This window comes from Aspergillus oryzae, chromosome 6, assembly GCF_000184455.2.
Source record: "Aspergillus oryzae RIB40 DNA, chromosome 6".
Lineage (NCBI taxonomy): Eukaryota > Fungi > Ascomycota > Eurotiomycetes > Eurotiales > Aspergillaceae > Aspergillus > Aspergillus oryzae.
This window is the reverse complement of record NC_036440.1, coordinates 1,039,386-1,062,082: the sequence shown is the minus strand read 5'-3', so window position 1 is coordinate 1,062,082 and position 22,697 is coordinate 1,039,386. Positions and strand designations below refer to the sequence as shown.

Below are 22,697 nucleotides of genomic sequence, written 5' to 3'. Positions count from 1 at the left end.
GGAAAATTAATCAATGATTTCAGTGAGAGAATGGGTACATATGATGATTGGATCCGCCTTCAGGACGACGCCCACAGAGTTATGAACGAAAGACAGGACGGGCAGAACATGAGGGATTGGTGTGCCCGTTCCCTAGAATTTTGGAAACGGTTTGATGATTCTATGTTAACGGCTCAGATGTGGATCACAATGCTGGATGAGGATGTGCAAAGGGAACTGACGCGTGCGCCTCAGCCTCAAACGCTGTCAGAGGCAATGGAAATGGCCGTCCGTTTCGCAGGTATATTATCGCGCGAGAAGGAGCATGAGACCGATAAGGAACGTGGTCGAAAGCGCGCCGGCAGGAGAAACCCTACTCTCACAGAGCAAACTGCTACACGGAAACGCAAACGCCAACGCTCCTCCACGGGCCCGTCGTTTTCAAAGATCCGTCGGCACCGAAGACAGCGCCCAGAAGGGCCGCGATAGGAGAAAAGAAAAGCGATTCAAACTGTAAGTGAAGTGTATAGAACGAGGGAGATCGGGAATGCTCAGGATTCTAAGGAAGAGTGTACGCATTGGGATTGGAATAAAACGAATTGCTTTGGGGCTCTGAATCCCCTGCTCCATCGGAATCTATATAGGGCGTTGAGGCGGCGGGGTGATGGTTCAGCGGCCTGAGGCAACTGCCGTGACACTCTGAAGCCTGAAACGAGGTTCAACAATATAAAGAGATGATCGAAGCATTTGGCATAACATCATAGCACAACCTTTTCCCAACTAGTCTTCGATTAATCAACTGCAGCACACGTAAACACAGTTCTCAGAAAGACACCATCTACATGGCTGATCCACTCTCCATTGCCTAATGTAAGGATCGGCTTCTTTTACTCCACCTTCAATGACAAGTCCAAGCGAAGTTTTTCTGGTATACTGTGCTTATTCTTACTGCAATTTTCTACACAACCCAAAGATAGCGGAAGTTAGTTTATTATTATGGGACACAGATTCCGGGATAAACTTTGAAGTATAGGCAGTCACCTGACCCAACATGACAGCGGAACGGAACAACGATGCGCCCCCAACGACGGACGTAACCATACGCCAAGAATACGACGTTAAGAGCATGAAATCAGTTATCAGTGCCCCCGTCGTCGTCATACCGAAATTCCCTCTTTTGACAGAAATCCACCAGCCATCCTCTGCGTCTTTCGCTTCCCGGCCTCCGAATGAGCCATCGCAACCCATATTAAAACCACCACGAAGCCTCCAAAAGCCGAACTTCCCCCGGTCAAGGACAGAAAACCCGAGCATCCACCCCTCGTCGTCCGGCGGCTGAAGCTTCCCCGCGGTCTCTCCTCCCCACCTTTTTCAACATCTCGTTTCGCAAACAGGTTGTATCCCCGTCACAATGCAAGCCGTCCCGGAGTCGCGACAGCAGACCTTTGAGGAAATCTACGGTCCTCCGGAGAATTTCCTCGAGATTGAGGTATGTTTCTTTCTCTTCTATCACTATCAAGCAAAATCCGGGAAGAAAACACACAAGTCGTATCACTTAGATTCAATTCGGCCCTGTCGCGCGACATACACCCCCTCCCCCCACCCAACCCCAATGTCATACATAGACCTCCCATGCCAATCTCCCCAAACCAATTAACCAAAATTATCCAGGTCCGAAACCCCCAGACCCACGGCACATCCCGGAACATGTACACCTCGTACGAAATCGTCTGTCGCACCAACATCCCCGCATTCAAGCTCAAGCACTCCGTCGTGCGCCGCCGCTACTCCGACTTTGAATACTTCCGCGATATCCTGGAGCGCGAGAGCACGAGGGTGACTATCCCGCCGCTGCCCGGGAAGGTGTTTACGAATCGGTTCAGTGACGATGTCATCGAGCACCGCAGGGAGGGGTTGCAGCGGTTCTTGCAGATTGTTGCCGGTCATCCGCTTTTGCAAACAGGGAGTAAGGTTTTGGCGAGCTTTATACAGGGTTTGTTTCCTCTCTCTTTTTCTTTCTATTTTTCCTTTTGGTTCTATGGGTGATGTGGATTTACTGACTGATGTGTGGTGTAGATCCGAACTGGGACCGCAATGCTTGGTAGAGTTGGGTTGGTTTGTGGGGTGGATCGTCATTGACATGAGGGTCTTGCTTCAGCTGTGCTGTTTTCATGCCTTCTTTTTTTTTTTCTTTTACCTATTCTTCTTCAATTCCAGGCGGATGTGTTAATTTATGGCCGGTGGCCTGCGGTTACGCCCGTACTGTGATTTTCCTTCCCTTCTTGTCTTTGGTGCATCTCTTACGGTTACCTTGTCTGTCTGTCTTGGCGGAATTTCCACGCAAAATAGCGTTCATGTTGATGCTCGATTCTTGTTTTCTAAAGGCGAACATGGCATCTAATATCTAGTTCAGTTCCCATTTGTGATTCTGTAGGTTATGACGGTTTAGACAAAGATCATTGTTGGTGGCTTGCCGGGTATTTTTTTGGTGGTGTACATGGTATCAATTGTATGTGAGTAGTCAAAAGGATAGACCTGAAATAAGAAACGGGGCTGGGGGATGAAGGTCAAAAGGGTGGGTTCGTTTTTGTTTTTTAATCCGCTTGTGCTTGTGCCGTTACCACCGGTAGTAAGCATTACTGAGCCACATACGGCATAGCATGCAGGGAACCTGTCACCGGAAGTGGGTTTGTAGATAATAGGTATCATGCCGCGAAGTAGATAGCCGAAAGATTTTACATGAAAGACATTAAGGAAACCTTGGGATGCACCTGCCTCATAGCTGAGATCATGTTAGCAAAAGGGAGTGTGTGAGAAAGCTTCAAGTTGCTTCGCAGTCATGCCAATTCATCCCAAACCATTGGGGCAAGAGTATTATCTGCCCAAGATGGGTCCACACCTGTTGGGTTGGTAGCATTTTCATCCAACGGGAAGGAAAACACGCCTGTTGAAGGGGCTCCTGCCATGCTTTCGAGAGGGAGGCCCGGTGGTGGAGCTGGAGGAGAGAGTGCAGGATCAATGGGTCCTAATGCGGACTGCTCAGAGTTATCTGACTTGCCATTTTGACTGCCGGGAAGTTGTTTGGTAGGTTGCAAGTTCCGCTTGCTACTGGATGCCCGGTCTTTTCCGTCTTTGAGACCGGACTCCTCGGATTGATTGAACGAATTACCGCTGACAGAACCGCCGTCACGGTACGCGTGCGGGAATTTGGTCCTAAACCGGTCCCGCAGATCGGTTGCTCTACGATGACCGAGGTTCAGCCGCTTGTCCTGTTGAATTAGTGTCCACTGGAAACCATGCACCGCATAGCCTTTCAGCAGAGCTTCATCTTCAGCGACAGTGAATGGGCGCCGAGACCGACGGCGGGACTTCATGGTGAAATGTGGCTCCGGGATGCCAAGAGATGCTAAGGTAGACTTGGATTTGCTAGACAGAGTAGGCCCAGTTTTTGTCGAGGCTTGTTTGGCCTGAGAAATCGAGCTCTTAGGCTCGGATTCCTCGGTCGGGGTACCGCTAGAAGACAAGGACTCCTGGGAGCTACCAGCTGAAATCCCTCCAGGCGGCGTCTCTGAGACAGGCCATGGGTGTGGAAGACGAATCTTCCCCGGAGCGCCGTCGGTACCCTCTGTCTCGGCCCGTGAGAGTGCATCCGCCAGGGTATCACGAAGTTTCTTCGTAGCCTCATTTGGGTCGGCAGCACTTCGAAGGATTAGAAGGCAGAGCCAGGGAATACAATAACAACAGTGACCTACCGATAAGCCCAGGGACAGCAGACGCGAAATCTAGTCTCCTGTTAGTCCACACTTTCTCAGCAGGGTCACGGCCGGTGCCGTACCTATCCTTCAGGTTTGAAGCACTCCGCTTGTTGAACTTGAGCTCTGGTTGCGCCAAGATCGCGGTCCAGTTGCCAATCCCACACTTGACCACGCCGCGCAACAGTGCAGTTGTTTCCTCCTCTGTCCATTTACGAAGGTTCTTGCGGGAGCGCCCTCTTGTCTTTGGGGACAGCGGCTCTTTCTCTTCCGCACGGGGTTGGGCCTCTTTGTCATTTTGCAAATCGCCTTTCTCGTGTCCTATCTGATCAACGCTCGCATCCTCGAAAAGGCCACTTTCTACATTAGCCTGCACGCCATCCACAGTGTTCTCACCCACAGGAGAATCCAGAATCTCATGGATCCTGCCCTCTATCCTCTCCACACTTTGACTCTCAACAATTGTGTTGGCAGTCAACAGCGCGGGTTCCACAAAGGAAGTACCTCGTGAGGGTTTGGTCAGCAGCTGCGTGATGGAACCGGCTTCGATCGGAGGGAGAAGAGCGGCATTGGGTGGAGGTTCGTTAAGGCCATTAAGAATAGCAAAAGGCCCGAATGGTGGCGGTCGTGGTTCCTTGTGCGCCTGCGGAATTGGCAGCTGTAAATGTTCCCCAAAGGAATCCGCCTGGACCTCCAACCTTCGGCGCTTGCGAGCATGAGAGTCATCGTCGAATGAGGAATAAGGGAATCGCTCCAGAGCACGGAGATTGACAAATTCCGGGAGGATAGGCTTGGGAGGAGGCTGCAAGCTTGAGACCGCATCTACTGTATGGTCATTTTTCTTTGCGCGCGCCGCGTTGACGCTCTCTGTGAGCCCACCGGAGTCGTTGCGGCCAGGCAGCACTCCAGTTGAATTGTTGGTTTTAGGGATAGAATTTGGCTCTCGAACTCCACTTGCATTCGGTTCAAGCGGCGAGGGGATGCTTAGGATGCGGGAGGAGACTGGTTGGCGGAGAGGTGCAATGCGGAGGCTTTGCAGTTGGGGTAATTCGCGGGTGAGGGATTCATCGAAAGACCGGGCAAAGGTGCCGTTGGAGTCCATTGTTTGCACTCAAACCATCGGGAGATAGTAGTTGAGGGATCATTCAGTATTAGTCAGCCCTATAGAAACACTAGGGTTGATCACACAGGCCATTTTGCCTCAGTAACTTGATACATGCCCAGCTGGAGTTGGAGTTGATGATAATAAATATGATGACGACGACCGAGTGTAATTATATGAGATTTGACTTATCGCCCCGTATTCCCGAACCAGAATCAATCCTGGATGGCACGTGCACGGCTGACTGAGCATTGGCCCCCACGCCTGATGGAGCCAGGATTGCCTAAACAGGAAGTTTAATTTGCCATGGAACCTCCGGCAATGGTTGCGGAAACCACCCATGTTAATCCCTGTGAATACTTCCACCTTTCCTCTTGGAAACTGTGCAGCTGCAGTTTAGTCTGGGAACTAGTCTGCTTAAGCTTTCCCATACCATTGGGTCCTTGTCCATATTGGCCAGCTGTGCCAACCCACCTTTTCTTTGTTCTCTCCCTCCGTATAAATACCTTCCATATCACTTTCCTTCATAACAAGCAACCGTTCCCTTCTCAATACACTGAGCATACATATCATCATTAACGCCGAGAACACTGATATAAATAAAACTTTTATTCACTTTTGATACATATAAAAAAGAAAACCACATCAATACCGTCACGATGAGTGTTGAGGTTCCCTTGTGGCCGCACTTTCTTTTCAGGGTCTTTGAGCCTTTATCATGGTACGCACAGCAAAAGAAAAGCATTTTACAGCTATAAATATGACAATAAAGACCTCCAAATAACCATATCCACAGCTTCGGCGGCTACATCTTCCCCCTCCTAGACCTTAACAAGTTCATCGTGGACTCAACACCAAACGTCCCACCGCCCGAGACCATCCATCCAAGCAGCGTCGTCCTAGCCGGCCAACTAGGAAACATATACGCTGTCCTTGGCCTCCTAAGCTTCCTCATCCACCACAACACCACCGACCCCAAAGTCTTCCGTAACTACATCCTCGCCTACGTCTTCAGCGACATCAACCATCTCTACGCAACCTACCGCGGCGTGGGCTGGGACACCTTCGTCGACCCCTGGGCGTGGCAGAACCTCCTCACCTGGGGCAACATTGGCATGACGGTTTTTATGCTCGTGAACCGCATCCTGTTCCTCCTTGGTGTTTTCGGAAATGCCAAGGTATCTGAGACCCATCGGAAGAGGAGCTGAGTCGGCGCAGCATAGCCGACGAGGACGACGCAATCTGACTGTGTGGGTGAGGAACCGCTGGGGTGCGGAGATCAAGGCTGCGCTTTTGCTCGGCTTGGTTATTCTCTCGTGTGTTAGTTGGGGACTGGGCCTTTCTTGGGTGGTCTAGATGTTGGTGAAGGAGGGTCTAACTTGGCTATTTTTGATGTATGGGTTAGATCATGTGCTTGTGGATTGTGTCGTTGTTAATATGGCGAGGTGCGTGTCTGTTGCTGCCTTGTATATGTTGACCAGGCGCGTTGGGTGAGTTCAATTGATTTTCCGATAGAAGGCTTTTGTCCTTTGCGATCCCAGCACTGGTTGTTGGGATAATGATTACAAGAATAGTTGATCCGGGCTTGTTACATATTCTCTGACATGGGGACATTTCTCCAATTAACGAATATTTAACGTGTGCATGAAATACATATTCAGGGCAAAAGAAATGCTTCACAAACTAACAGATAACTCGCTGAGCAAGGAAAATGGTTGCAATACGAACCGAATATGCAGAACTAAACCCTACATGAACCATGAAATCCGGCGCCAATTTATTAAAAAAAATTCCGTAAAACCCCAACATGCTCAATGCGAAGATCGTGTGACATGTACGATTCATATCCTCAAGCTTCTCGATTATATGGAAGAAATAGATACTGTGTGTCCGGCACAGGTGGGCTCAATTCAGCGCATAGCGTTGCGCATTCGCTGGAACATCTGGAGCAAGGCCGGCTGCCCTTGCTGTTGGTACTCTCTAATATGGGGGATGAGACAGGGGATGCCGGGCGATGACTGGAACTGTTGTCGGTAGGCGGCGTAGTTCTGATAAGGCACGGTGAGGAAGAGCAAGTCGGGAGGGACGATCGGGTTCAGAGCCATTGCGCCAGCGGTACCGTTATTGCTGAAGACGGAATCGGTGATGCTATATTTCCGCAGTCCGTTAATGAGGGCGGAGAACGAGTGGTAGTTCCGAATGACAAGGAGGGCCTAGAAACAGCTCAGTCAGCCACAATTGACGCCGGTTGGGCTCAGTAAGGGAGATGTCCACTCGTACCTGTACACAGTCTTGGATATACGGGATCATGTCCGGCAGCGCAGTGCAGCATTCCCACACTTCGATGCTGAGCGACTCCCACTTGGTCAGTAATTTCGTTACCACTGGATCCTCCGCCATGATTTGCTGCGGCGTGAGTGCGGAGAAGCTGCGCTCGTCGGCGTTCGTTAGGGTGCGAGCGAAATCTGCAGCGGATGTTGATCCTGTCAAGTCTTCGTAGAGGGAGAAGTCGATATCAAAGGGTTGGATCCAGTTCATCGTCCGAGCGTGCACATATTGCCGTTCAAAACGGACTCGCAGGACAGATAGTACCTTCAATATTGATGTCAGACTGGGCGGGAGCTCTTTGAACAGACCTTGAATCGGATCCGCTATGAATTCGAAGCCAGGTGTGGCACTCGGTAGCTCATAGTTTCCTCCCGATTGCAGGGCGAGCAAGCAATGAAGCAAGGCGCGGTGGGCAAATGGGCTTCGATTTCGAAGATGCTTCATAGTCACGTTAGCTATCTATTGCGACGATCAAGCACAAGGGAGCCGGGCCACTTACTTGTTCAACTTTGGTGTATCTCACAATCTCCTCGGGGAAGGTATTGAAGTAATTCAACAGATGGATGTACAGTGCGGTATGCTGTTGTAAAAACCATTCGACAGCGATCGCAGGATAACCCAAGGAGTAGCGGACCAGCTCTTCGAAGGGGATGCGAGTGAAATGAAAGTGGCTTTCAGCATCAATTGCATCCGCAATCGCAGCGGGATCCAAGTCCCGGTTCACTTGGGAAGGGAACCAACTCCAAGCGACGAGTGATGGGGTGTTGGTTTTGCACCGGCGAATGATCTCCTCGACCTTTTGAATAAATGACAGGTTGGCAATATAAGCTCTCTCCTTCGGTTGGACTAGTGTGAGTAGGAAACTGTCCACGGCCGAGGCATTTCGACTCTGCAGGGAGGAACGAGGCAGGTTCTCGTCTCGATAGAGACCATACTGGATCACTCGTTTGATATCCTCAACGTCAAAAGCCCACAGCACGGTGGTTGCTTCATCTTCCCACCATCGGTATGTCACGAAGAATGGAGGTATCTCCGCACTTGACTGGAACAGAGATGGGTAGCTCGACTGTACCGACATCGACGTCGCACTCATCGACTCATCCATCGCACGAAGGCGTGGAACCCCAGTCATGCCACCAGTCTCTGGCAGCGAAAAGAAGGCCTGAGGCGGTGACTGATGGAAGCCTACCACTGTATCCTGATTCGGGATAGACATCTCAGCAAAATGACAAAAGAAAGTTCCCACAGTGGACCGACTATTAGGCAGCTAAGTAGCGTCCATACCTTCTTATCCGTGCTTTAATTTCTTTAGTTGGGCCGTCACGGCGTACAAACAGCTAAGCGACTTCCGAAACGAGGCGCCTGTTTCCGCCACCCAACTGAGACCTAGAGGAATTGAGCGGATACAGAAGGCGTACGAGTATATGCTGGACCAGCTGGGGCACAACCCGGCGTGATATGGAACAGGGAGACAACAAGACTATAATATAGGTATGGCAATAGTAGAATTGGAGAACGTCCAGAAACGGGTCAAGAGTCAAGAGAGCCCATGCAGGCCGATTGAATCCTCTTAGGTAGATACCGAGGGGATATCTGGAACAGACAGACAGTAGTGGGAAATGAGGGTCCGGGCACTTGGCCTTTTATTGCACCAGTCCGGAGTATTCGCCTGCGTCTTCTTCCTTGTCCGTTTTTTTATTTATTATTTTTTCTTGCTTTACCTGGCCTAAAATGTCTTATCTTCCCCAATCCCAACAGCAGATTCTGCAGTCTTGCCACGTTCAACTCACGAGGGAACTAGAAGGACCTAATGCTTGTAGTGGCTTTCACATCTCAGCATGACGGGAAGTGGCGCATCATTAAATCAAAAGAAACGAAGGGGGCTGATCTGTTCCAAACCGCTGGGTCTCCCGAAATCCAGGTTAGGCCCAGAAACGGGGATTGGCCATAGAGGGCTAACAAAATTAAAGAAGCCTGAATGTAAGGAAAGTCTGGAGCTGCGAAGTGGGCCGGGTCGATCAATCAATCGTCATCGTCAAGAGGCAATATATGTAAAGCGTTTAACGATTACAACATAGCCCCTGAGACGCCTTTTATCCAGATCATGGTCTAAAAGGATTCCAGCAAGTTTCCAGCCACAGAAAGGGAAAAAAAGAATTGAATCAATACAAAAGATCACAGGGAAAAAAAGAACTCCGAAAAATAAAATCGAACAACGGAGAAAGAAGGAAAAGAAAAAAGGAGGAAAAAGAAAATAAAAAGTAGAAAAAAAATCTCCACACGGGCAATAGAAAGTCACCATTTATCCATCATACTACTCCGAGAGTAGTAGCAAAGAAAAAAAAATTAGACTGGTTCAGAAGGGTAATAGTAATAAAAGGGCACTAATAGAAGCCAACGGCGGCCATCCGTACAATTGGATTGCATTGAAGAGAAGCGGTCAGCAACATTGCATGGGGTCGAATAAGATGCATTAGCCATTCTTTTCTGGAAAATTCACCCGTAATGGATGTGGTTCAATCGTTCAGTCGACATGTAATGTTAAGCCGGAGCAACTAGTGACTGTAGCGGTGAAGTCGACTTTCTAGACGGAAAGCTCGGGATTTGACAGGGGAGGGCTGTTTGAGGCAACCTAAGAAACGGTCCAAACTAGTCATAATTCCCATGATAACAGCAATGATAGATGGGCACAGTAGCATCCAACCTGCCTTGAATTGGCCTGGATCGACCAGTAATTTAGATCGCCACTTTTCTCGCTTTCTCCCTCTCTCTCTCTCTGCTCCATGGCACCCTGCATGCGAATACACGCTAGAAACTGTCTATGGAGCATGGTGGAACAAAGGAACTGCTAGAGTCTAGCGGGCACTCCTGATCCAGTAACTAAAATAGTCGCTCGTCTCCTTCTTTTTCGTTCATTGCCCATGGGGCCATGTTTCTCTGCCTCATGAAGGATATCGCCGATGCTCGGGGGCTATAAATGTCGATCCGATGCGGTTCTCCAACACGGCGCGACCTATGGGGCCAGGCGGCTTCTCCGTAGTACTCGCGCCTTGAGCCGTTATTCTTCCGAAGGGGGGAAATGAAAAAAGACAAATTTCAAAGTGTAATTAGCGGACCGTTATGGCAAGGTCCACGAAAGGATTCATCATTGGGCATGACAGCTGCTGTACTGGTACGTACGTACTCCGTAGTACAACATCGTACTACGGAGTACCTGGTGGGGACATTGAAAAAAGAGCTCACGGCTGTAGCTGGCCGTCGAAAAATAACGGCCAGTCCATTATGCTGTGATCAACCGAACTCAACCCTAGCCAATAGTAGAATCCCCTATTGGTTGTTCTGGTCCGCATCTGCCGATGGGTTTCCATGGTAGACGAAGTTGACCTGATAGATGTTGTTCCTGTGGCGTGGTGGAAATGAAGCGAGTCGGAGTTCCCGCTCAACGTGTATGGGCAATTGCCGTCATTGGAACAACGCTTCGTTTTTATTTTTATATTTTTCTTTCTAGATTTCTTTTGTGTGTCCCTGTTAAGACCCCCAGGTCAATACTAGAACGTGAGACTCAATCATCTTTCGAGAATCAAGGATGGTGCGCGTTGGCTTGCATGGACCGCTCCAAGGCTCTCTCCACATCGAACTACAGGTAGAAATTCACCGACCACACAGAGGATAATGGTGAACGCCCTAGACAACAGGGAGAGCTGAAAAAAGAGAGAGGAGAAGGTAACTGCAATAAGACCCGCTCTGTGGGAAAGAATGAAAGCTGGTGTTCAATTTGCCCCAAGCTTGTGTAACAGTTTGTTTCCTTCTTCGATTTTGCCAGAAACAAAGGTGGTTGTTACAATCAGCTATTACATACAATGAAAAGCCGAGTCAGTGGCCTGCAGTAGTCTCGTGAGCTGTTCTCTTTTCGACACCCTCTCCAAAAACTAGTGCCACGTTCCTTGGATGGTTTTTACGGAGTTGCATTTGGAGAAAAGGCATGCTGGGGCTAAAATAGAAAAAGGAAAGAGGAAAGAGGAAAAAGCGAAAAGCCACAACAAAGGAAGAACACTTGTCAGTTAACGGACTTGCTTTTGCTTGCTGTAGTACATACATATATAACGTTTGCATTCGAAAGAAGGTGTGGCGTTGGGTCTAAGACGCTCATTCCCTCAAACAATAGTTTATTTATATGTTTGTTTTCTTCTTGACAGTCCCTGGTCCTTTCCTTGTACCTGTAGTCGTGAACTGAACGGCCCACACAAGAACAATAAAGTCTGCACTACTCTGTAACCAACCCGAGGTATACCCTATTGCAGCTTATATACCAGTGAGAATGAAGCAGATTGGCTCGTCACTTGTGACGTGCATAGAAATATATCTCCCGATTCCTGTAGCGGCCCCGCGGTACATGAACTAAGTCAATTTTATTATCCATATGTGAGTACTCCATTTATCCCCTCCCGATAGTTGCGCATCTCAACATGGCAAGAGATCATCCGCATGCGTGACCACATCAGACCGCGAGTCACCCACCGAAAAAGGGGGGACAGACGAACTGTTCGGAAGGCACTGTAAAGTTAGGAACAGGGACCGTAGTACAGGATGCAAGGCCACTGCTGGTTCCCATCGTGGAATGACGAGATAGGAATTCCGTCAAGTCGGTATCCATCTGGATAGTCCCGTCTAGATTTCAAACTCAATCCCCAAAATCAAGCTTCAAAGCGTTGCCTATCCCCCGATAGGGTAAAGTTCTCCTTTTTGTTCCTCCTTCGTTCAAAGGCCTCGATTTCCCCGTACCTCGATGCCCGCTGATGATTGGTTTCCGATCCTTCAATCACAACGGGGACGCTAAATGGAAGTAAGATCGGCTCCAACAATGACTTGTCACCTCCATCCAACGCACCCAAATCAAGGTTCAAGACCGTCGCATGGGCCTTGCGCTTTAGCCGGGTGATTCTTCTCTCCTGCTGCATGGTCAGCGCGCTTGCGTCGCTATGATAATGCCGAGGACCGGTCTCAACGGAGGGCACGGTGGGTGCCGCTACGGAAAAGGCGTTTAGGGCACAACTAGGACGGAAGAGGTGCATGATGGAGAAGGAAGGATCCGTATGAATCCTGCAGAGAATTTGACGTGTTCCACTCCCACTTGTGCCCCTTTCGTATAGATCCAGGTATCATTGCGACTCTACCCACTGTGGTGGGTGTAATGAACGGACACTGATTGGTGATACGGCCGTTCGCTCAGCTCATGTGTCCTTCTTTTATCTAATCAGTCCCGCTCAGATTGGAGATTGAGTTGGAGAGATTTACGTGTGAATCATGTCAATGTGAGAGGTAAAGTGGCGATCGACCAAACCAAATTCCGTTACCTAAAAGGTGTAGACATCGAACGGTGCGCGATGGGCCATTCCGTCACATTCGGACAATTCCTTGTGAGACCTTACAAGGAGGGTCAACATCATGGAAAGATAGAATCAGGGTTAAAAGACAGTGATATCTACTTTGAGCGAATACTGAAGGGGTATCAAATGTCAGGTCATTTTCAGAACAAGACTAATTAAGAGGTATCATATCAAACGAGACGTCAGTCCCTGTTTTGCTTGCTATGGCTTGACCCTACGGAACATGGAAATGGAAACTACCAAGCCCCAGTATGCGTCCTGTAGACAACTTTTTTTCTTCCTAGAAACGCATCATAGAATCATAACCGGCATCATACAGGTCCACAAAGCAAGACAAGAGGTCGTCTCTGGCGGATTTTTTCAAGTCTTTTGATTTTGCCGCAGCATCTAATGTCACCTACCAGGATACATTTAGTTGGCAATGGCGGCAGCACGACGGCGGTCACGCTCCTCAGCGATGGAGAGCTATATGATGCGTTAGTATCTTACATTATATGACACACATATATAACGGATAGCAAACGTACCTTGACACCCTTGCCCTTGGGGAGGGAGATCCAGGGCTTGTCCTGGCCAATGACGAAAACGTTGGACTCACGGGTGGCGAAGGTGTTGTCAACAGCGTCCTTGACGTGGACAATGTTGAAACCTCCGTCGTGGCGCTCACGGTGAGTGACAACACCAACACGACCCATGTTACGACCACCGGTAACCATGATGACAACACCAGTGTCGAAGCGGGCGAAGTCAGTGATCTTGCCAGTGGCAACGTCAACCTTCACGGTGTCGTTGACCTTGATGGCAGGGTCGGGGTAGCGGATGCTATAATTACGGTGGTTAGCATATACAGTTCTACAGTTCGATCCTTACTGATCGCCAGCAAGTCGTAATATAATTTTGAAGTTCTTTCGTCCTCCGCCGATCAACCAAAGCTTGGTCCAACGACTGATGGACGCGGAACTTGTGGAGAGTATGCACTCACGTTCTCGCATCGTGCGTAACCAAGAATGGGATCCCGCCCTTGCCGAGCTGAACACGCTTGACCTTGCACAGCTTGTATTCGGCCTCCTCAGCCTGGATACGGTGGACGGTGAAACGGCCCTTGGTGTCGTAGATGAGACGGAAGTTCTCGCCGGTCTTCTCGATGCCGATGACGTCCATGAAACCAGCGGGGAAGGTAGGGTCAGTGCGGACCTTGCCGTCGACCTGGATGAGACGCTGCATCATGATGGCCTTAACCTCACGACCGTTCAGGGCGTACTTGAGACGGTTACGGATGAAAACGATGAGGGGAAGGCAGTCGCGGAGCTTGTGAGGACCGGGGGAGGCCTTGGGAGCATAGGTTCCGGACATTTTGTCCAGGAGCCAGTGCGAAGGCGCACTAAGGCGCTTCTGGTGCTTGGTACTGTAGACATCGCTGTCAGTATCGAGTTCTTTCGATTCTGCTATCCAACGGTGGCCATTGGCCCCCTTGAATAAACGTAGATTTTTCCAGGGGTGGCGTGTTCATTGTAAATCTCAATGGGATATTGCAATGGTATACTCACGGTCCGCGAGGCATCTTGACTGCTTTGTCGACTTGAACCCGGTTAGTTGTCGAAGTGTCCGAAGGAGAAAAACCAGACGAAGCCGAAAGTTGTCGAGTGATATCCGATCCACTACGAAAACTCGCTTAGTGGAGTTTGTGCTTGTCCTAATCAGGATAATTAGGGCTAGGGTGAAGAGGTCGACGCTAGTCCTGATCTAGGCCCGCTCCCTTCGCTCCAGCTCCACTCGACCCCGTCACTGATTACATAATGCCAGAACAGGGGTAACTTAGCACGACTGTATTGATCCCATGCATCATCATCTACTGCGGACTATAGACTACCGCCTTCTTTAGTAGAGTGGTATCCAACGCCTTCTAATTACCTATGTACTCTAATATAAGCTTGCCTTTTTCTTTTTCAGTTTTAGATGTATCCCTTCAGAACTGCAATCTCAGCATTGATGATCGAGGATCCAGCGGCTCCAATGACCGTGTTGTGTGAAAGAGCAGCAAAGCGGAGGTCAAAGTAGCCTCCCTGGGCGCCTTCACGCACCCGGCCCACGCTAACAGTGTATCCGCCGCAGATATCTCTGTCGAGTCTTGGTTGCGGCCTGTCCGCCTCATCGAATACCCTAATCGCCTCCTTAGGAGCAGAAGGAGCCCCCAACTTCTGCGCTTCGGACTGGTACTCTCTCAGTGCCTGCACGACCTGTTCGGCGCTCGGTGCTGGGCGGTTCTTAAATCTCAGCGAAACAAATGCCATATGACCGTCGCTAACGTGAACCCGAGTGCAAGTGGCTCCAACTCGAAGACCAGCCTGCTCCTCGAAGGCGGTAGCATCTGCATTCACAGAACCCAAGATCTTCTGGGCCTCATTCTCGAGCTTATCTTCTTCACCGCTAATGAAAGGGATGACGTTATCCAGGATGTCCATGCTGGGTACACCGGGGTAGCCAGCACCCGACAAGGCCTGCTCGGTAAAGACTTCGACCTCTTCAACAGGGCCAAACTTGGCCTGGAGAGCTGCGAAGGGGATGACGATACCAATGACTGCGCAGTTGGAGTTGCACACAAGGAACCCCTTCTTCAAGCCGAATTCTTTCCTTTGGTGAGGGATCAAATCAAAGTGATGAGGGTTGACTGTTGGCACAACGAGGGGAACCAAGGGATGCTTGCGGTAGTTCTTTGCGTTCGAAAATACAGGGATTTCGGCCTTGATGAACTCCATTTCTGGAAAGAGGTTTGTTAGCAATAACCCTTCCAAGGGAGGGCAACCCACATACCAACTTCGCCCGCGATATCGCTGTTCAGACCGGAGAACACAAGATCACAGTCGGTGAATTGAGAGGCTTTGCAATCCCGGAGAACAAGGTTGCTGAGCTTCTCAGACATAGCCGTAGTCTGCTTCCATCTTACGGCGTCCTTGTAGGCCTTTCCGGCTGAGCGCTCCGATGCACCGACGGCATGAAGCTCTAGAAAAGGGTGATCGGCGAGCAAAAGGATAAACCTCTGGCCCACAGAGCCTGTGGCACCGAGGACACCTATTTATCATCAACATGGTATTCCATAACAAAACATGAGCTAATTCCTCGTACCGCACTTCTTCTTAGGAGATGATGCCATCTTGATCGAAAACAGATGAGTGAAAGTGCCGACCTAACGCCACTGGATAAGCCGAGAAATTCAAGAGACTAATGTAGAGATCATCAATGGTGCTAATTGATTGGAGTAACAACCATCGATGCCCCTTGGAAATGACTTACTCACCGGCTTAACTATGAAAGAGGGGCTTAAAGAAGGATACTTGTGGTATGACTGCGATATCGCTCCGGAATTAGTCACTTGCCACGAGATGAGTCAGCCCCCGCCCTGGCCGTAGATCGATTTTTCTCTTCATTGCCATTGGACAGATGGTCTATTTAATCCCACCCAATCAAGTAGGAATTTGTTTCTTTCTTTCTATACTACTAACTAGTAGTAGCACTCAACTGTCTACCTATGTACATATTTTCGCCCGTCGAGTATTCTATCTCAATGAAAATTATGTGGAAATTTTGCACATGTTGCCCTCACAAATCATGATTCATCCTTAAAATCAAAAATCTTACCAGGGTTCAAGAGCCAATGCGGGTCAAGAGCTTTTTTGAAGCTGCGCATAACATCAATGGTCTCTGGGCCGAGCTCCTTCTGAAGGGATTTCTTCTTGCCCAGCCCAACACCGTGTTCACCCTACTTTGAGGTCAGTCGTACATACCCGTCGTGAATCAGGCAGGGGATACGTTACAGTGCAAGAACCCTCCATCTCAAGAGCACGATCAACCATGTCATAGACGAACTTTTCCACGCGTTCTGTCTCCTCTTGATCCTTGCGATTGTAGAGAATACACGTGTGGAAATTCCCGTCCCCGATATGGCCAAGAACACTTGCGAAGATCCCAAGATCGTCCAATTCTTTCTTCGTGATTTCTGCTGTCGTTAGCATATGATAAGAAAGCCTTCTTTACCCAGGGGCATACCAATAATATCAGGGAGTCTCGAAATCGGCACAGACACATCAGTAGACCATACTTGTGAGCCTTCCTTTTTTAACGCTAGCATGCTCCACAACGACTGTTTTCGCGCTGACCATAAATCGAGCGCCTCTCGCTCATCTCGGGCGAATTCAAAGGATTCGGCATGGTTCTTTTTCGCCAGGTCTCTGGTTAAGGTAACACTGTCGAGAACGCCAGCGCTTGTGCCCGAGAACTTGAAAAACAACGATGGTAGCGTTTTCCAACTTCGCCCCGTACCGCCAGCACGGTTGATAACGTCCATTTGAACATCGTCCAAAATTTCCATGCACTGTACTGGGATCCCTTTCCGTATCAGCAGCATGGCAGTAGATGCAGCGTCGCGCATAGTAGGAAATGTGACGACACCGACACGTGTTTCCTCTGGAATCGGTGTCAGTTTGAGAGTCGCCTCAGTGACTATACCAAGCGTTCCCTCAGACCCCACAAACATGCCTGTCAAGTTGTAGCCAGCAGAAGTCTTGCGCGGACGTCTGCGCGTCTTGACAATGCGCCCATCTGCCAAAACTACTGTAAGATTGATGACCCAATCTTTCATTGTGCCATACCTCACTGCATTGGTGCCACTGCAATTGGTTCCAATCATTCCGCCGATCATCGCTGAAGGGCCGGGATCAACAGGAAAGAAAAGGCCAGAGTCCTTGATTTTCTCGTTCAAATCCATCCACTGGATGGATGGTTGAACGACCACATCCATATCGTCTTCATGAAGCTCCAATATCTTGTTCATTGAGACAAAATCAATTGTTAGGCCGCCATGGACAGCAGCGAAATTGGCCTCAAGACTGGAACCTCCCGAATAAGGAATCATTGGCATTTTGTATTTGTGGCAAATTTTGGCAATCTCCGCGACGTCCTCCGTGCTCTTTGGATACGCGATAGCAACAGGGAACCGGTCCGCATTGACACTAGACCACTCTGAGAATCCATGTACCTGAAGGTCATCCTCATCTGTGCTAATAGCTTCATCGCCCAATTTGGCTCGTAATTCGGCAATGGCCTAGTGGTACAGGAAGCATCAGCTAATGGTATCTTTTTATACACGGTAACATACACATTGAAGAGTAACTCTATGAATGTACCCACCTTCTTAAGATCCTGTGTAGACCCATATTGAGGTTGCTTCAGACTCTCCGGTTGGGACTTATTGCTTGAGATTGCGTAGGCGTAGCTGAGTCCGGCAGCCAGGGCAGAGACAAGAAGCGTCCGACTCGCAGTCCAAGAATTTGATGAGCCAGTAGAGGGCTCGGATATCCCAGCATCGCCGCGTTTTTCACGATCATTGCCGCTCGAACTCGAGCTATTCAACCGCGCGATCCTCGAGCGTTGACAGACTTCCGGCCGTGGGAGTGTGGGTCGGCGATGGAATACGCGGGGATTTGCGGGGAAACCCCGTGGCAGGCGGGAAAGTGCTCGCATGCCTCAGAATTGTAGTAAATTTAAATAGCAACCGCAGATATGGGATATCAAAGAGCTGGAGGGAACCCAATTTTCAGAATTAATTTCTCTTGCTATGTCTCGGGGACTGCGACAGCTTTATACGCCGCACCTGACTGCCCGCTCTTCATGCGGTAAGCTCATACGCCATCGACACTAATAATGAGGAGTAGCATCGGATATCGGCCGAGTTGGGGTAGTAAGCAAAAAAACTTGTCATTTAAATTGAGGCCTGTAAAGACCCATTGCTAACTCGGTTATCATCATGTTCCTGAAACTCGGACTCAAGTCCGATACTGCGGAATTCATCCCACACTCAAATGCTTGGCAGGGACGGAGTACTTGAGTGATCCACATGTAGGTACATGAAGTTACTTGAAATATATCATTTAATTATTAAGGTCATCAATTTGGTGGTACTTTGAGAATTACGGACAATGAGCAATCATGGTTATATAAGCATTCATATTCTATACAAATTACTGGCCTATGGCTCCACAAGTAAATACCAAAAGTACAATTTCTTAGAACGGTTGATTTTATTAGCCCTCGAATGATTTGACCCTCAAACCTTTAAAAAAACAAAAAAATAAGAAAAACATGGATGAGAAAATTATTTCCTTTACTTTGTACGTACTGTGCCCATAACCTATCCGCCTGATGGACAGTACAAGTAGTAATATATCGGACTAGATAGTTGGCGGGGCAACGGCGGCCGTACACACTCCTCATTTTCACTCTCTCCACTTAACATGCTGGGCGGAGTGTTCCGGAATCAGACAAACGACCTCCTAGTTGACCAGAATAGACTAAGATACCCACTGACGGCTACCCCATGGAAAAATAGTTTAAACAATGCAAGACAGTGCTGACCTCGTTGGGCGCGAGGTGGAGCGCCTCATCACAGCGCCATATGCACCCTCCCTCCAGGTACGCCGGACCTCATGCTCTATACTTGTAAATCCTAGTCACATTAGCTGATAGTCATTCCAGGACCTCTATGACTTGGTTCAACATACACCTAATGTGTCACTCCGCTCCTGGGCTTCCCATAAGCCGTGCCAGGTAGGGGCTCTGGTTGATGCTTTGGTAGACGGCCTGTCTCGCTCCAGCTTCGCTTTGCATTTGATTAGCATATTCAGTAAGAGGTTCATATGTGTTTTACTTACCAGAAGCATGCTAACACCTCGTAGCATCACTATCTGCTTTTCGCGACAGCTTACTGGAGCGTTATCCATGTATCCTGGACCAGTTCCTCCAGAAGGCTATGGAAGATGATGGTACCGAGGTCAGTCACCCTTTGAATCTCATGAATTGATAACCAATCAATCAGATGGGACCTTTGCACATTTCACTTTCAATAAGCTGACTGGTGTAGTATATACCCGTTTGCACCGCAATCTTATCGTCTCCTCTCCGGGCTGGTTTTATCCCACCCGCGCGGCTTGCGCCCTTCCTCAAGCAACTAATCAGCACAACAGAGGACAATCCCTGCGCGGAAAAGATCCTTCCCATTTACAAGATCATGACCGGCTTGCAGTCCTCACCGAGAGTTCTCCACGGCATCCCACCGGAGATCATGTCTAGCCTCCAAATAGAGCTCACTAAAACGCTACGCAATCTGGACGATCATATGGGCAACCTCCTCTGCCTCGCTACCTTTGCTCGTATCGCATCTTCTCAGAGAGTACCTAGAGGCGATGAGAGCGCACAGCAAGTCCCTGGCTGGTTACAGAACATTAGGCATTTCTTTGGTGCAAAGCGCGGCCTGAAAACGTTAGATCTCGTTGTTCTGCGGGTAATACTTGCTTGCTCAACGAGCTGCCAAAGTCTGATGACCGATCAGGCCGCGGAAAGTATCAAACTAGGAATTGAGATATGCGCGACCGTGGAGGGAAGTCAGCGAGAGTCTTGGATACAGAGCAACTCGTCCAAGATTGCGAAGCTTTGCGAGAAAGTCACGAGGGATAATATCGATCCTGAAGTGCAGATGCTGGTATGATTCGAGACACAACAAGAAATTATCGAGGACCGCTCACAATTAACAATCCTTGTAGGGTATAACGTTCTTGGTTTATCTCCTCCCAACGGCCACCTTGCCGTCTGGATTACCTGAAGTTGCTTTGCACTGGCTCTTGTCAGAGAACAGCACACGCATACTAGCAGCACTGCCTCAGGAATATATTTCACGGTTGGCAGAGGCGAATGTGGTAAGTCAAAACAATGCGCCTATAGAAAACAATACTAAGTGCTTTAAGCTTTGTCCGGGGCAGACTGCGATGTGTAGGATCATGGATTATGTGATTGCCACATTAAGCACCAGGCACTCCGCAGATGCTGCTAATGTGGATACTATCCGCGTGGCACAATCACTTGTGATCGGGTTACAGAATGTGGTCTCACAGGGTTTTGGCACTACTGCAGCAGAGGCTACTTTAACCCGGCTTAAGGGATCCATCGATGAGCTAATCGAAAGCTTTCCAAGACGGCCTTACTTACCATCATGCCAGAACTCCACTATATGCTACACATTCGTTTCAGAGTCAGAGAATGAATTGCTCTACGACCTATTCTCATTATATTTTCAGGCTTCGCTTTCACCAAGTCTAGATCAAGGCGCTTCCCACTTGACCCACATCGATTCTTTTCGGGCGTTTATGTTCAAAGCCAGGAATCTGATATGCCACAATACCTGTTCATACTCCGAAATTAAGCCTCTCAAACTTAGGGGAACAGTCTCATTTCTGACGATCCATGATGAACGTCCTAACTCAAGGAATGACTGGAGAGCTGGATTATCAGAGACCCTTATGTTAAGCGCACGCACATCACATGATAGCATGATGCAAAAAGTTGAGGAAATATGCCATGATCTGGAACGCCGTTGTGGCAGTATTGAGGCTCCCTTAAGGGCCGTCGAAGAAGAGCGACGCAAGATATCGCTCGAAGCACAGGAAGCGAAAAAACACAATGACGAGCTGAGATTACAGTTGCAGCAAGCATCCAGAACAATTGATGAGCTTCAACAAAACATGTCTCGTCTCGAAGTTCATGCCGAAGCTGCATCTGCTCGTATTGAGGAGTTAACAGTAAGCCTTGATGCGGCACGAGGAGAGCTAGAGGATCAACGGCGCGACTCCCAAGAGGCCGCCAACCGGGACCGAGAAAACGCAAGAACCAGAGAGCTGGATTTGATTGCCTCGGTAGCAGAAAAAGAGGAGCAGCTAGAACAGTTACAGGAAGATGCCCATCGACAAAGGGAAGAGAGTGGCCGGCTACAGCAGATGCTTGACGCTAGGTCGAAAGAGAGAGACGCCGCTATTGAACAAAATGCAATGTTTGAGCAAGACATGGCAAAGCTTCGTGAATGCATAGAGGAATATCGGTTACTGCTAACGGGAAAGGATGAGGAGGTCGCTCGACTGCAGGCTGCCAAGGAAGATATAGAGACCTTGATGGAAACCTTACAAAGCAAGGTAGGATACATCGAGACTATCTGGATCTATTGACAAGCTGCTGAACCTGGCCTACAGTTAAACGAAGAGGTTTCGGAATCCGATAATATCAGATCCGCCCTCCGTGAAGCTGAACTGAATTTCAAAAGAGAGTTAGCTACTCTTACGGAGCAATTCGAGGTACAATTGTCTGCAAGTGCTGCAGAGGTAAGGCGTTCGAATTATAGTTTTATTTCGAGCACTGTTCTAACTTGACATGTAGGGCACAAAGCAAAAGGAGGAGATCGCAACGTTACAGGCTACTATGCAGGCTGCTGCCTCTACTGCCTGTAGGGAGCTGCAGACAAAAGAGAAGAGGATACAGTACCTGGAAAAGAAGGTACGGAGAAGAATGCCTCTTGAGCTTTATTAGATTATTTGTTTCTTTATCTTCCTATTGTTTTTACTCCTTCGGTTAACTCTGGTTATGATATAGGTGCAACATCTACGAGATGAGCGAGCAGCTAAAGCACGTGAATTTTCCGAGGCCCAGCAACATATCACCCGACTAATGGCTGTGATGGGTTGGAAACCCGACACTACAAATACGACAACCTCAGGCAGACAATCGCGGTCAAGATCTTCGCTGGGACCGTCGCAAGCGGCAGTGACACAACAACAAACGCATCCCGAGGATGAATGTTCGCAGCCGCAAGCCGATATTATTCTTGCTCAGTCTTTTGAGACAGATACGTCCCAGTTTGGCGGGCGTAGTCCGAAGAGATCTAGGATCACCGCTTTCCCTGTGGCCGAGTTACCAGCAGAGTCCCACGAGAGCACCGAAAACAAGGCGAGACATCCAGTTTACCGTAGAGGTGGTACTAGGCAGTCGCGTGACCGAACGGTGCTAGGAGACACAGATCAGAATAGCCAGCCCAGTTCACAAGAAAACAACAAGTCAATTTCTAACCGACGGGGATCGTTCAAAGACGTCCAATCTTACGGTGGTGCTAATGAGAACCACCTCCAGGATGTAAACCTGGATATGGATCTGGAATTTTCGAAGGATTTTCTTTTCACCAGCACTTCTCTTTCCCAGGCAACTGATGAGCACAACCCTCAGCCCGAGATCTGATGCTGATGGGTCTATCTTTCTGATGAAATTTTGATGAATAATGAT

General features: G+C 49.0%; 9 protein-coding genes across 9 annotated transcripts; 4 read left to right on the top strand and 5 right to left on the bottom strand.

Annotated features, from left to right (window-relative positions):
- Positions 1-30: 30 nt before the first annotated feature.
- On the top strand, positions 31-468 carry AO090020000308 (uncharacterized protein; the record flags this gene model as incomplete). The annotated part of the gene is made up of 1 exon (XM_001824593.1): positions 31-468. The coding sequence occupies one exon, from the start codon at positions 31-33 to the stop codon at positions 466-468; it is 438 nt and encodes a 145-aa protein (XP_001824645.1).
- Positions 469-1,390: 922 nt separating this feature from the next.
- Positions 1,391-2,084, top strand: AO090020000309 (sorting nexin-3; the record flags this gene model as incomplete). The annotated part of the gene is made up of 3 exons (XM_001824594.3): positions 1,391-1,468; positions 1,651-1,972; positions 2,056-2,084. 3 exons carry the CDS (start codon positions 1,391-1,393, stop codon positions 2,082-2,084), a joined length of 429 nt encoding a protein of 142 aa, XP_001824646.1.
- A 732-nt stretch (positions 2,085-2,816) lies between these two features.
- On the bottom strand, positions 2,817-4,833 carry AO090020000310 (SANT/Myb-like DNA-binding domain-containing protein; the record flags this gene model as incomplete). The annotated part of the gene is made up of 3 exons (XM_001824595.3): positions 2,817-3,678; positions 3,732-3,761; positions 3,815-4,833. 3 exons carry the CDS (start codon positions 4,831-4,833, stop codon positions 2,817-2,819), a joined length of 1,911 nt encoding a protein of 636 aa, XP_001824647.1.
- A 659-nt stretch (positions 4,834-5,492) lies between these two features.
- On the top strand, positions 5,493-6,041 carry AO090020000311 (uncharacterized protein; the record flags this gene model as incomplete). Its single annotated transcript, XM_001824596.3, has 2 exons — positions 5,493-5,554; positions 5,630-6,041. The coding sequence occupies 2 exons, from the start codon at positions 5,493-5,495 to the stop codon at positions 6,039-6,041; spliced, it is 474 nt and encodes a 157-aa protein (XP_001824648.1).
- A 702-nt stretch (positions 6,042-6,743) lies between these two features.
- On the bottom strand, positions 6,744-8,377 carry AO090020000312 (uncharacterized protein; the record flags this gene model as incomplete). The annotated part of the gene is made up of 3 exons (XM_001824597.1): positions 6,744-7,046; positions 7,114-7,599; positions 7,661-8,377. 3 exons carry the CDS (start codon positions 8,375-8,377, stop codon positions 6,744-6,746), a joined length of 1,506 nt encoding a protein of 501 aa, XP_001824649.1.
- Positions 8,378-13,526: 5,149 nt separating this feature from the next.
- Positions 13,527-14,109, bottom strand: AO090020000313 (40S ribosomal protein eS4; the record flags this gene model as incomplete). Its single annotated transcript, XM_001824598.3, has 2 exons — positions 13,527-13,953; positions 14,096-14,109. The coding sequence occupies 2 exons, from the start codon at positions 14,107-14,109 to the stop codon at positions 13,527-13,529; spliced, it is 441 nt and encodes a 146-aa protein (XP_001824650.3).
- Positions 14,110-14,500: 391 nt separating this feature from the next.
- On the bottom strand, positions 14,501-15,699 carry AO090020000314 (aspartate-semialdehyde dehydrogenase family protein; the record flags this gene model as incomplete). Its single annotated transcript, XM_001824599.3, has 3 exons — positions 14,501-15,306; positions 15,360-15,617; positions 15,672-15,699. The coding sequence occupies 3 exons, from the start codon at positions 15,697-15,699 to the stop codon at positions 14,501-14,503; spliced, it is 1,092 nt and encodes a 363-aa protein (XP_001824651.1).
- A 453-nt stretch (positions 15,700-16,152) lies between these two features.
- Positions 16,153-18,065, bottom strand: AO090020000315 (uncharacterized protein; the record flags this gene model as incomplete). Its single annotated transcript, XM_001824600.1, has 4 exons — positions 16,153-16,305; positions 16,361-16,542; positions 16,593-17,646; positions 17,733-18,065. The coding sequence occupies 4 exons, from the start codon at positions 18,063-18,065 to the stop codon at positions 16,153-16,155; spliced, it is 1,722 nt and encodes a 573-aa protein (XP_001824652.1).
- Positions 18,066-19,608: 1,543 nt separating this feature from the next.
- Positions 19,609-22,652, top strand: AO090020000317 (uncharacterized protein; the record flags this gene model as incomplete). The annotated part of the gene is made up of 5 exons (XM_023238059.1): positions 19,609-20,079; positions 20,141-21,559; positions 21,617-21,745; positions 21,801-21,917; positions 22,014-22,652. 5 exons carry the CDS (start codon positions 19,609-19,611, stop codon positions 22,650-22,652), a joined length of 2,775 nt encoding a protein of 924 aa, XP_023092790.1.
- Positions 22,653-22,697: the final 45 nt, after the last annotated feature.